This window comes from Pectinophora gossypiella, chromosome 26 (assembly GCF_024362695.1).
Source record: "Pectinophora gossypiella chromosome 26, ilPecGoss1.1, whole genome shotgun sequence".
Classification (NCBI taxonomy): Eukaryota; Metazoa; Arthropoda; class Insecta; order Lepidoptera; family Gelechiidae; genus Pectinophora; species Pectinophora gossypiella.
Genome location: NC_065429.1, coordinates 2,002,519 through 2,015,606, shown reverse-complemented (window position 1 = coordinate 2,015,606; position 13,088 = coordinate 2,002,519). Strand labels below are relative to the sequence as shown.

Below are 13,088 nucleotides of genomic sequence, written 5' to 3'. Positions count from 1 at the left end.
TTTAAAATTATGGTTTTGGTTACGAATAAAAGTGATATTTTTATCATAAAATTTTATCTTTAAAATTTTTTAGCCTTAAAATAAATATAAATAGTAGGTAATGAAACACCCTCATATTTTTCTTGTTTTGACAATAGTGTGACGGAAACAGATCAAATCATCATTTTCGCATCATTACTGTGTACAGTCATGAGCAATATAATGTACCCACTTTATAACTCTGTCGCACTAACATATTTGACATTTAGTGAGACTTAGTTCAATTTGTCAAAAAAGTTAATGTGACATGGTTTCAAAGTGTATACATATTAGTACTCGTGACCGTACATAATGTGACAAAAGTAAATAACATATTTTTCTTCTGTTTATATATCTAATACTTAATAAGTTCGATGGCCGACCCTTGACCTTGGAGTTAGAATTATTATAGAGCTACCAAGGGCTTATGTTAGGACGTGCCTCATATAACAACCACGTTTTAAGTTATATGTACATACTTACGTCATAGAAATTGATAAGACTCGACCTAATATAGAAGCATTTTTGATGTGGATCATTCTAGACTCGCTCAAGAGGTGTTACTTGATACCTAAGTATATAATATATATCATTTAAATTAAAAAACAAACTTCCATGCGGGCCAAATAAACCAACAATCAATATTATTCACCAGAACCCTTAATACTAGAACTATGTTCGTATTTGACAGTTCACAGTTATGTATCTCGTGATTACGTCTGAGGAGTGAAAGAGACGGACATACATCGTCAAGTTACTTAATGTATGTACTTGTTTACATCTTTGCAAGGATCATTAGGCGTCCCTTATTAACATTGTTTAGCTTGAGCTTTCCGCAAACTACTATTCGATAAATTCAAATTCAAAAATATCTTTATTCAGTAGGTAACATAGTTACACTTTGAATCGTCAATTTTTATATAACGAACATCTCATCCGCCTAAAACTACTGCAGCTTCACCTAGGACTTCGTTTCAAAAGTGTTATTTGTGGCTATGTCAACAAACACTATAGTTTTTTTTTTATTGTAGATATGCCGCTAGTGGTTTTAACTACTACGCCGGACTAATGAATAGCGCTGAGGCGGGCTCTCAGTCTGTACAAAATTTAAGACGACAGCCCTAGGGATATCACTATTATTAATATTAGTGTTATTTTTTACCGGATTAAAGCAAACATTTGCAGGACATTAGTGAATACCATCCGATGCAAACTTACAATAAGTTAATTAATTAAATAAGTTAATTACTTTATCAAAAAAAAAAGACAAGCAAGACGGATTGTTACAATCAGAATCTAAATAATTGATTCAACACAATTGTCATGAAAAAACTTATTAAAGGGCATTTGTCATTTTTGAATATGTCATTTCACAAGGTGTTATGTTATGGCTGAAGAGAAGAAATGCCGAGAAACAGCAACAGTAACACAAGTTAAGTATATTTCGTGATTTGTTTGCACATGGTAAATTAAATGCTTATTACCTACGCACTCAACTATTTTTATAAGTAAATGTTATGATAGCTACTTACCAAGTTTATTATCTGTAAAATATTTCCAAGTTTTTTATCAGGGGTCTTACCTATTATTTCTTAGCGCGATCATGTATAGATTCTATAAAAATAATTTATTTTAGTTCAGAAATCGGAATCATTTATTCAACGTAATTATCATGGACAAACTTGTTGACGGACAATGTAACATTTTTGAATTTACGTCATTTCGCAAGGTGATATGGCTGAGGAGAAGAAATGTCAAGAAACTGCAACAGCAACACATTACAAGTTATTTAATGACTAGAGGAGCATATTTGAATACCAGGTATTTTTATCATTTAGGTAATATATTCTATCTATTTAGGTAATCAGTAAAAAACCTAGTCTAATTATACATAAACACAAAATATATTACAAAAAATAAATAATAACATTTTATAACTATGCAACTGTAGTAATGACATCACATGGTAGGTAGGTGCTTACAACATTTTAGAATGGGAAACTTTTTAGAACCAAAATTATGACTGAAAATATTAATAAAATGAAATTTCGTAACACACGTGTCCGAACTTTCATAAAAAAAAGGTAAGTACTTATAGGAAAAATGCCAATTTGCCACTTTTATTAAGTATAATAGTTTCTGATGCCTAAACTAAGTACTTAAGTGAATCTTAACCGTATCTTAGGCATTTAAGAATGTGTTCTATAAGGGACTGCTTCGCTTAAGTAGGTACAACTTACGTCATAAAAGCATTTGAGCGTTGTATTTCATTCAAGCAGCGATATCTAATAACTGGCTATTCTACTAGTTTTAACCAGTTCTAAGTAGGAAAATATAAGATTTTCTTTAGTTGATAACGTTAAATGGATGATTTAAATTAATTATATTTCACCGGATAGTAAATATAATAAAATTACCATTATTACGAACTTTAATGAATAACAATAAGGATTGATTGATTGAAAGTCCTTTTTTTGTTCTGAGGTTTCACCTTAAGTCTGTCTGGAAAAAAAACAGTTTAGCAATAAGATGATAAACATTCCTTGACGAAATCAACCATCTCTTCATGAGCCGAATAGTTTACATGTATCCTCCTTCAGCGCTTATCGCTGTCGGCCCACTTCGGGCGATTTGTCTTCAACATAAACCTCTCAGGCAATGCCGTATCTACGCCCCTGAGGGACACTCTCAGATACGTTGTCTTACTCTCTTAATGAACGAGTGAGTGAGGGCCTCCGTGGTCCAATAGTTGAGCGTTGGATCACGATCCGGAGGCCCCGGGTTCGAATCCCGGTGGGGACATATCACAAAAATTTAGGACATTACAGGCTGATCACCTTCCTGGTTGTCCGAAAGTAAGACGATCCATGCTTCGGAAGGCACGTTAAGCCATTGGTCCCGGTTACCTAGTGATGTAATTACGTAGTGGTTACATGAGTCATGTCAGGGATCTTTGGCGACCCTGACACCAGATAGAAGAAGACGGAGTGAGAACCCTTGTCGTCTCCATTATCTGGCCAAGCTAAGCCATTTGTATTGCAAAATTATACATTCCAAGAAAATGTACATTTTTATGAGGTTTTTTGTATACATTTTTATTACTTCAGCCATTTGAAGTAAATAAGTTTTCTTTGTACTTACCTATATAGGTACTCTATCTTTCTGTCGTGCTGCGCATACGCACCATGCTAGAGCGCAAAAGGTATTGTATGCCATAATATCCGTAGAAGTAATATACACATCATAGCTCATAACTTGCATCGCATCAAATATCAAGTACAAGTAGTATACAGTCAACTACATCTTATTTATCACTTTAACTTAACTTTTCCAGAGACAGTAGCGAGTTCAACTTATCAATAACTTATGGACGTGACTGAGATATTAAGAGGTCAAATCTTGGGCAAGCATCTTTTAAATTAAGTAAAAATTATAAACGAAGATTGTAACTATTATCGTCTCTATGCGGATGTAACATAATAAAAACTTTTCGAACGCCGGAATGCAGATCTCAACCAGACACAATGTGAAGTCTAGTGTCTGGTGTCTCGGCAGATGAGAGGTTAACAATACTTTTTTAGAATAGAATAGAAATAGTTTATTATAAAAGGGCGCCACACACAAAAAAAGACAATAACATCATATCAAATTTCCACTAAACAATTAAAAAAAAAGCAAGACGGATGTTTGTCGAAATGATTATAAAGTGGTGATGGACGTCCTGAGATAAAAGGGCCTCACTCCGCACAAGTCGCCAAGTCAAGTTTTTAGTGATTGCTAATACTGTTACGTAGCTATGTTTAAATCACATGTGATCAGGGGCGAGCTTACTGCCATTAACCGGGCATAAAACCAATGGTTTCGAGCCCGCGCTGGTATTCGAACCAGTGAGGTCCTGACACTATACATACATAACATAAACAGCCTATATACGTCCCACTGCTGGGCACAGGCCTCCCCTCAATCAACCGGAGGGGGTATGGAGCACACTCCACCACGCTGCTCCAATGCGGGTTGGCGGAGGTATTTTTACGGCTAATAGCCGAGACCAACGGCTTAACGTGCCCTCCGAAGCACGGAATGATCTTACTTTTTCGGGCAATCAGGTGATTCAAGCCTGAAAAGTCCTTACCAAACAAAGGACAGTCTCACAAAGTGATTTCGACAATGTCCCCATCGGGAATTGAACCCGGACCTCCAGATCGTGAGCTTAACGCTCTAACCACTAGACCACGGAGGCCTGATACTATAATGAACTATATAAGTCATGCGTTCTCCGAACAGGGTTATCATGGAGAAGTTCCAACTTACTTTTTTCTATCAGGTTCTATAGGTGTTTCACCACAGTCTCACCTGTTGATAAGTGACGATTTGACCCAAGGTGGGATACACTTACTATCAGATCATAAATATCATGCTAGATAAGTAATTCAAAATCAAAATATTATTTATTCTGAACTAGTGCGTTTATCATGTAACAATTATCATGCGTCCAACCCCAGATAAAAACATGAAAACAAGCGTCAGCGTAGTGTAACCAAAATAATTGATAAACGTGTTTGCAATAAAGTCTAATACCCGTATTCTAAGATAATGTTCACTCGAACCTACCCCGACTCGGTTCTCAGGCGACGCGACCGCATGGTCTTCCCCAAACTTGGCTCAAAATCGGTATTCTTAGCATTTGCTTTCTGAGCATCATCATCATCAATTTAAAAGCCACGCTCTTGTCGGTGCAGCATTTTCCATACTACTTTTTTAGGGAAAAATAGGGCAGTGGTTTCCCTCTTGCCTTCCGCCCCGCAGTACTCTGTCTGACGCAAGTGGGATGGCGTCCAGAGTAGTCTATTACAAAGCCGTACTAGGACTCCTGTCCTCCGCCTCTGAATAGTACTGACAGCACTGTTTCTGTACTGTTTCTGAGCATATAAATAGAAATAAAAAATGACTTTTAAACTGTAGGGACAGATTTACATTTTTTAATGTAAATGTACAAAATACATATTTTGTCGTGTTTTTATTTTATTTTACCTTTTTTTTAAGTACATGTATGTATTTTTTTACTGTTTGGTTTATTTATTATAGTTACAATGTTAATAAAATATATACCATAGTCAAATTAAAAACCTACACTAAAATACGTCAAAATACATAAATATATAAAAATAAAATTTCATTTGTGTTCTTCTTGTGTTTTATATTAGATAAGTTTAGATGTAATATGGGTCTGAGAAGTCTGAAAACTTTTTTAAAATTTATTTTTATACGGTTAATTCGAGTTTACTCCAGTAAGGCATGACGTCATTATTTTAGTATTATTATGTTGGCAGTATGATAATGCTCGACTCAAGTGAGTAAAGTCATCGGGGACATACCTAAATGTCAACTTAAAATAAAAATGCTCAGCTGAGGTCGAGTCGAGTGAACATCTTAGAATACGGGTGTTAGTCGATGTCAGCAGGCGCGATTTAGGTACGCTACAATAGTAAAAATCCTACTTTAGACTGTTTCATATTATATTTGCGCACATCAGAATATGTGCGTCATATCAAACAATAATATTATTATTTACCAATATTGCTTTTAAGCCTATTGAATTCATTGTTACGTACTTATAGATAATATATGTACTGTAATCGATACCACATGAAACAATCTAATCTTCTAAGAATTGGTTCTTTAATAACTCATAAAATAAAATTTCGTAAAGCAGTTGGTAGTGGTTCTCCAATTTGAGGATTAAAAAAACTATATTAAAGCAATTTATCTAAAAAAGCAATATTTCAATGTATATTGTATGTGCACTTACATTTATATAGGTAAGCAAATGTTGAATAGCAATATTGCTTTTTCAAATTAATAGCTTCAATGTGGCCTCTTTAGATCCCCTGGATTATGTATTTGGTTGTTCATTTATGAAAAAAAAACACTGTATAGTTACATTTTCATTGGGTTAGAGGTCCGGGTTCCCAAAGGGTAAGTACCTATATTGTTTTGTGAGACTGTCCGTTGTGGCAAATTGCAGGTTTACACCTTGGGTCGGTTGAAAACTCCATTCGATCATCAATTTGAAATTTGCCCATATACAAATGCACTAATGTCTTTAAAGTTTTAGCGATAGCATATTGCAACAGCCTCGTTTCACAATGAACCAAGTACCTACTTTTATCTACGTAAGTCCTGCCCGAAGGCAAACGGTTACCGACCCGCAGATAAAATAGGTTTATCTCGTCAGAAACCTTGCCACCTTACCCTTCCCTGCAATTATGTGTCGAGAAACCTGACCTGCCTCATAAAAACAGCAATTTGTAGGTAAAATTATTAATGCTGATTGCTCATTAGGCACCTGATTTAAGTAGGTAAATAGTTAGAACCTCTCCTTTGGTTTTAGCATAGTCTGCGAAACTTAAGGTCTTATTTTCTCACCTTCTGTAAAATCTGTGTTTGCATAAGGTACAGAAATAATTATAATTCGAATGCTTGATTATATATTATATTTATTATGCCTTACCTAGGTACCTACTACGGTTTAGGTAGGCTAGTTAAAATCTCAAAGGCTAATGCTAGACAAGTTTTTAACTGGCCCTACTTAAAATTCAACCTTAGTAACGAATTTATATACACGTTCTCAATATTTTCCGATCGTAAAGGCAGCTCTTCACGATAGGCTATAAATGATTCACCTTAGATACCTACATTCAAGTCCACTGACTATTTTGTTTATAAAAAATGTTATTTTCAAACTAAACAACCAATGTATCAAAACAATGACGCGTGGCTAAAAAACAAAATGGCGTAAGCACCATTTGTGTTCAAACTTCACTTCATATTATTAGCGCGAAAACTAAATAAAATTACATTTCAAAATGGCAATCTCGTAATCGAAAGCTATTTTTTCCGCTTTCGAAAACGCATACCTTGTAACTAGTACAAAAATCCGAGTTAACATCGAAAAAGCATAGTTTGCGCCAATCCACGCCATAGTTATTGCCTTTTGGAGCTGAGAAAGAATCGGCGTAAAAGTGGTATACCATTTTTAAAACGAGAACACATCCTTTTCGACTTGAAACGATGTATCCTAACGCTAAAAACATATAGACATACGTCGTTTTGCAAATTTGCAGAAACCGCGCAAAAGTAGTATACTATTTTCTTTAATCAATGACAAAAACGACGTAAGTGACTAACTTCTAGCGAGACTTGTGTCTTTTTGGAGCTGCGCTGCTGTATCCAGCAGTAATAAGCAATTCAAGTTGCGTAGCGGAATATGGGTGAACGAGAGTAAAATACGCGAATGGAATTTCGTAAATGTTTACGTTGATTATGCTTATCATGGAGCTCCTACGGTACCTTAAATGACTCAAGTATGCTAATACTTTATAATGACGAAGACTGATAGAGTAATTGTAAAGTAAGTAAACAAAACGTATACACTAGGCTATTTATGTCTTTCTAATCAAGATCTATTTTATGTCGTGATGTATTGCAGATTTTCCTCATTCAATACTCGGTCGGAAGATCAAGTCAAGTACAAAACTTGTGGTCAATAACGCGTAAACCATTCTTGCAATAGGTCAATATTATGTTATACTTTTAAAAAATCAAAGGTGACTGCAAATTGTCTTCTTATAAGTACCATATTGGTCTGGCCGCCCAAATACGGAATTAAAAAAAATAGTTTTATTTCATAATAATAGTTAGTAAAATAAAAAGTTTAGTAAAATAATTACTACATTTTTAATCATCTACGGAACCTTTACAAACTATTACGTAATTCAAACTTGTCCCAAACGTTCCCTTTCAAATGTGTAATTTAAAATATATTTTACAAAAAAAATATTACAGGAAATTCGTTTGTAATACTACAATAAATATTAGTAATAATAAAAAGATGAATAAAAACATATTTTACAAAAAAAATCAATAATAAGAATTTCTTTTAAGTAGTTATAGAATGTTTTAAAATAAAATAATTTGCGTTATTCGAAACGCAGGAAAGGCGAGCGAACGTCAATGTGAAGTGTCAGTTTGTTGTTGTACTTGTTGTAAACAATCGATTTATGTCGTTTTTCGTGAGTTTTACACCACTGTAAAGCAATACATAGTGTATAATTAATATTGCACCAGTTAATTCGCTTAATTTAACCTGTATAGATCTATTTGCATGTAATTTTAAGTGTAAAATTTGACAAAAATGTCGGACGCAGAAGTCGATGTTCCAACAACGTTTAAAAAGCGTAATATTAGAAATAGAGGAGGGCGAAAGCGAAAATCAACCAGTTCTGAAGGTAAAGCAAATGGAATTTATTATAAAACTATCATTTTTACTGCCGTTCCAACAAGAAAATGTATGTAAGTTTTGAGGTTATGTTTTGGCCAAAGATAATCCAATTGAACCTAAACTAAGCTCACGACTATATCTCATTGGGATAGTTAGAGGTACATACGTCGTAAGATGAACTAAATACCCACGCCTCACCACACCCATCCAATTGAAAACTTTTTGTATTACATTTAAAGCTGGATTTACCTTTATACAAATATAAACTTACACCCAAACGCTATTGAAGTAAACAGAGCCCTAAATGGTCAAAAGACAACTATCAGCCAATTTTAATATTTCATCCATCCAATAATATTTTTTATTAATTATTTATTTATTTATATATTAAGATACACCATCAGTATATACATGAATAAAATTCAACGGACAATGACTGTATGATATACTATTACTATCCATAAAAATTATTAAATTATTATTATTGTGTGTTCTCGCAAATAAATTGATTTGATTTGATGAAAAAAAATAGACTGACCTAGTTATTTCATTTAAAATAAATCCATCTTCCAGAAAAGAGTGACACCTCATCAGACGATCAAAGAATAGTGCTGCCAACAAAACGTCCACAGAAAGCCAACCCTAACATCCAGAGCACGTCGGGACCGAAGAAACAGAAACCCGAACTTGCCAACAGTGATTCTAGCAGCGATGATGAAAAGGTAATTAGGGTAGTTCTGCCCCTACAGAAAGAAGCCGTTAAGTGACATTGGTCATTTTTAACCAACTTCAAAAAAGGAGGAGATTCTCAATTTGTCTGAATTTTTTTTTGTCTTTGTTATCTGCCATCAGTCGCTAGACTATTATCAGATTTGTTCTGTTATTTTCAATGTTTTGTACTATACAGCCAGCATTGCATTGTCTATTAGTCCGTAAGTACATTAGCATGTGTCAGTCTTTTTATGTCCCAAGAGGATAGGAGGGAGTTGGCTAAAGGATTAGGATGGTGGACCAAATGTTCCTTGTGTACTGCTTTACGCTGCTGTGCTTCTTCAGCGACGGTAGGCATTTCTAGGTAGAATTTGTCTATATAATATGTTTTTTATGTATGTACTTAAGCAAATGGAATTCTATAGCCTCTGCTTACCCCGGTGGGAAATAGGCGTGAGTTTATGTATGTATGTATCACACTACACTAATTCAAATGGTTTTATTCTTTTTAATTTTCTCACTAAACCTACTCCCACATGAGTGTAATTATTACATAATTTTGTTACACTTTCAGGCCAAAGACGCCCGTACAACACTCTCAGTACAGCAACAGAGAGAGAATGCGACAGCAACATATGAGTTGGACACCGAGCGAGACAGAGACGCACAAGCCATCTTTGAGAAGGCTCAGAAGATTAACGAGGACCTCCAGGGGCAGGCTGATGATAAGGTATGTAAAAAAACTTGTTACAGTTGCCTGGAGGAGAATGTTTTAATGTCGTAAGGCCCGGATTTCCAGACACACGTCAGACGGGTCGCATATCAGCGAGATGCCTATTTTATTTTGTTTTAAAATTAACAATTATCAATCATCCGTCCCTCTCCTTTTCGGCGGATAAGAAAACGACGGGTATACCCGTAAACGCCGTTTTTTTTATTATTTATTCAAAGTAACATGATTCCGAAACCGTACCGTTTCCGTTTTCGTAAGTAAGATGATTCCGTGCTTCGGAGGGCACGTTAAACCATTGGTTCCGGCTATTAGCCGTAAAAACACCTCCACCAACCCGCATTGGAGCAGCGTGGTGGAGTATGCTCCATACCCCCTCCGGTTGATTGAGAGGAGGCCTGTGCCCAGCAGTGGGACGTATATAGGCTGTTTATGTATGTTATGTATGTATTCAAAGTAACAAAAAACATTTTACAATCAAAATGGTGTCTCATAAACCTATCGACAGGTTTTTCTGTACACCGCAACTCATCGTCTGTTTTTACACTTTGTAGGTAGGTATTTTAAGTTATAAGTTAAAATAAAATTAGAAGGGGTCTGCCCAAGAACAAACTGGCCCGGAGTTTAAGTGACAACCCTACATGAGACGCCTCAAAAGGACATAGGCATGGGATAATAAACAGTAACACCTTAATGAAGGCAGCCCTCTAATGAGGGGGCCTGTCCTGCACGCCACTAAAACCAAACCATCAAAACTGCTTATGGTCATTCGACCGATAGCATGTTTGGGCACAAAAAATGGAAAAAAAGGAAGGGTCTGCAGGAATCGGGGCCAATACTTGTATTAATAAAGAACTTTGCTACTTAATAGCATCGCCAACTACCTACGTACGATTTGCAGGTGTACCGTGGTATAAACAATTATGCTCAATACTACAAGAAGCGCGACACGGCTGCCGGCAACGCCAGCTCCGGCCTCGTCAGGAAGGGTCCCATACGGGCGCCCGCCAACCTCAGAGCCACCGTCAGGTACAAATAACATTGACTTAACATAACACAGTCACTGATAGAATCTCAGAAATCCAAGCTCAAGGTCTGCCAAACAGGAATAGAATGCAGTGTTTTTTTTTTTAAAGTTATTGCAGTAACATTTTGTACATACGCCTAGCCTAATGCCATTAACCGGGCACAAATCCTGGAAACCACGTGATATCAATTATCTAGTGTTCCAAACATGAATTCAAACTCATAAAGTTGAATTCAGTGTTAGAACCCTTGATTCGAATCAGGGACACATAAGTCACGCGGTCAGAGCAATCGCTGATTTCTAGATTAGCTTTTTATAAATTATTTTTGACCCATACATATATAAACTATTTGAAGATCCTGACACACTTCTCTTCTTTCTTCCACATTCATCAATCGTTTCACACACGCACGCCGGTTCAGAGTAAGTGGTGCCAAACCATTTTAAGGATATTCCTAATTTGGTCAATGTATGTCCTTATACATCTTCTGCCAGCCCTACCTACAACCTTCGCTTTACATAACGTTTTCGTAATCTTATTATCCTTCATCCGCTCTACGTGTCCAAACCAACTTAACATTCCCTTCTCAATCTTAGTCACTATACCCATAACCCACCACCCCATAACCCATGTAATATTAAATTAATTTGTAAATTCTTTGTTTCAGATGGGATTATCAACCAGATATATGCAAGGACTACAAGGAGACAGGGTTCTGTGGGTTTGGAGGTAAGATTTATTGGGGTAGTCAGGTATAACCATCACAAGATGAACTAAGTACTCACACCTCACCGAGCTTTCTGTTAGACCAACGTGATAGGTGGTGAGCCGTATCGCCGTCTATAATGGTCGAGGCAACTGTGTTAGTCAAAACTGCACTTAATATAAATTCATAACCCATTCCGTTTACTCCTTAGCGGTTTACGGCTGTTGAAGACCAAGGTGAGACCCAAAGGGGGTGAGGTCGGCTTCCGATACGAATTGGTGCGGAGCGTAAAGTTGCCGTGCAAGTTCTCTTTCAGACTTATGCAAGTTCTCTTTAAGACTCATGCAAGTTCTCTTTAAGACTCATGCAAGTTCTCTTTAAGACGCATGCAAGTTCTCTTTCAGACGCATGCAAGTTCTCTTTCAGACTCATGCAAGTCCTCTTTCAGACTCATGCAAGTTCTCTTTCAAACTCATGCAAGTCCTCTTTCAGACTCATGCAAGTTCCTCCACGACCGCTCCGACTACAAGCACGGGTGGCAGCTGGAGCGCGAGGAGGCGACGGTCGCCGGCGACGACGACAGCGACTACGAGGTGCACAGCGACGACGAGCTGCCGTTCAAGTGCTTCATATGCCGGGGGAGCTTCACCGACCCTGTGGTCACCAAGTACGTACACAGAATACCACGTTTTTCTATGACGTCACAGTGTGATTTTTCACACAATTGGGTATTTGACTGGGTCAAAGATAAATTATGAAATGTTAATCTAGAAATAGAAGCCAGTCTAAGACGATCAAAAATCAGTCACATTTTACATTTCAACTAATTTTCGAATTTTATTTATGAATTAAGTAACAATGAGTACGACGTTTGACCGCTTTTATTGATGACGTCACAGGACAGTATTTCCATACAAACTCTAAAGAAAATTTTCGTTTTGACGGTTCTAAAAAGTATCTCATTTGACTAGGTTGTCAAGTAGCCTATTCCCATAGTAATTTCGTGATTAGACGTTTAGTAAAAAGTAACTGATTTGACTAGTGTGGAAACCAGCCTATTCTTTTTATCGACGTTGGTTACTAGCGACATCTGTTAGATTTCTTGGTTACTAAGTTCGTCGTGGTTCCTAAAATGTGCGCTAGATGGCGCTTATCCGTGATAGTATTTTCTTCTTTACAGATGCAAACACTACTTCTGCGAGAAATGCGCGTTGGACAACTTCAAGAAATCTTCACGCTGTTTCATTTGCAACGCACAGACCAATGGCATGTTCAACCCGGCGACAGAACTGGCTGCGAAACTGAAGACACGAGCTGAAAATGATAGTGATGATGATGATGATGAAGTTGAACAAAATGATGATGTTGATTGATGATTAAAGATGTTGAGTTGATTATGTTTTATACTTAGAACTTCTTCTATCGTGTGTGTAACTTCTTCTGGTATCGGGGTTTTTATTGAGCCGCCAAAGGCCCCTGACATGGCTCATGTAACGACTACTAACTTACATCAGTAAGTAGTTACCAATGGCTTAACGTGACTTCCGAAGCATGGATCATCTTACTTTCGGACAATCGGGTGATCAGCCTGTAATGTCCTAACCAAACTAGGGA

At 36.5% G+C, this 13,088-nt stretch overlaps 1 protein-coding gene across 1 annotated transcript; it reads left to right on the top strand.

Annotated features, from left to right (window-relative positions):
• The first annotated feature begins 8,046 nt into the window (after positions 1 to 8,046).
• On the top strand, positions 8,047 to 12,868 carry LOC126378484 (E3 ubiquitin-protein ligase RNF113A). Its single transcript, XM_050026886.1, has 7 exons — positions 8,047 to 8,306; positions 8,873 to 9,021; positions 9,585 to 9,740; positions 10,642 to 10,769; positions 11,436 to 11,497; positions 11,967 to 12,141; positions 12,655 to 12,868. Exons 1-7 carry the CDS (start codon positions 8,213 to 8,215, stop codon positions 12,845 to 12,847), a joined length of 957 nt encoding a protein of 318 aa, XP_049882843.1. The 5' UTR covers positions 8,047 to 8,212; the 3' UTR covers positions 12,848 to 12,868.
• The last annotated feature ends 220 nt before the right edge of the window (positions 12,869 to 13,088 follow it).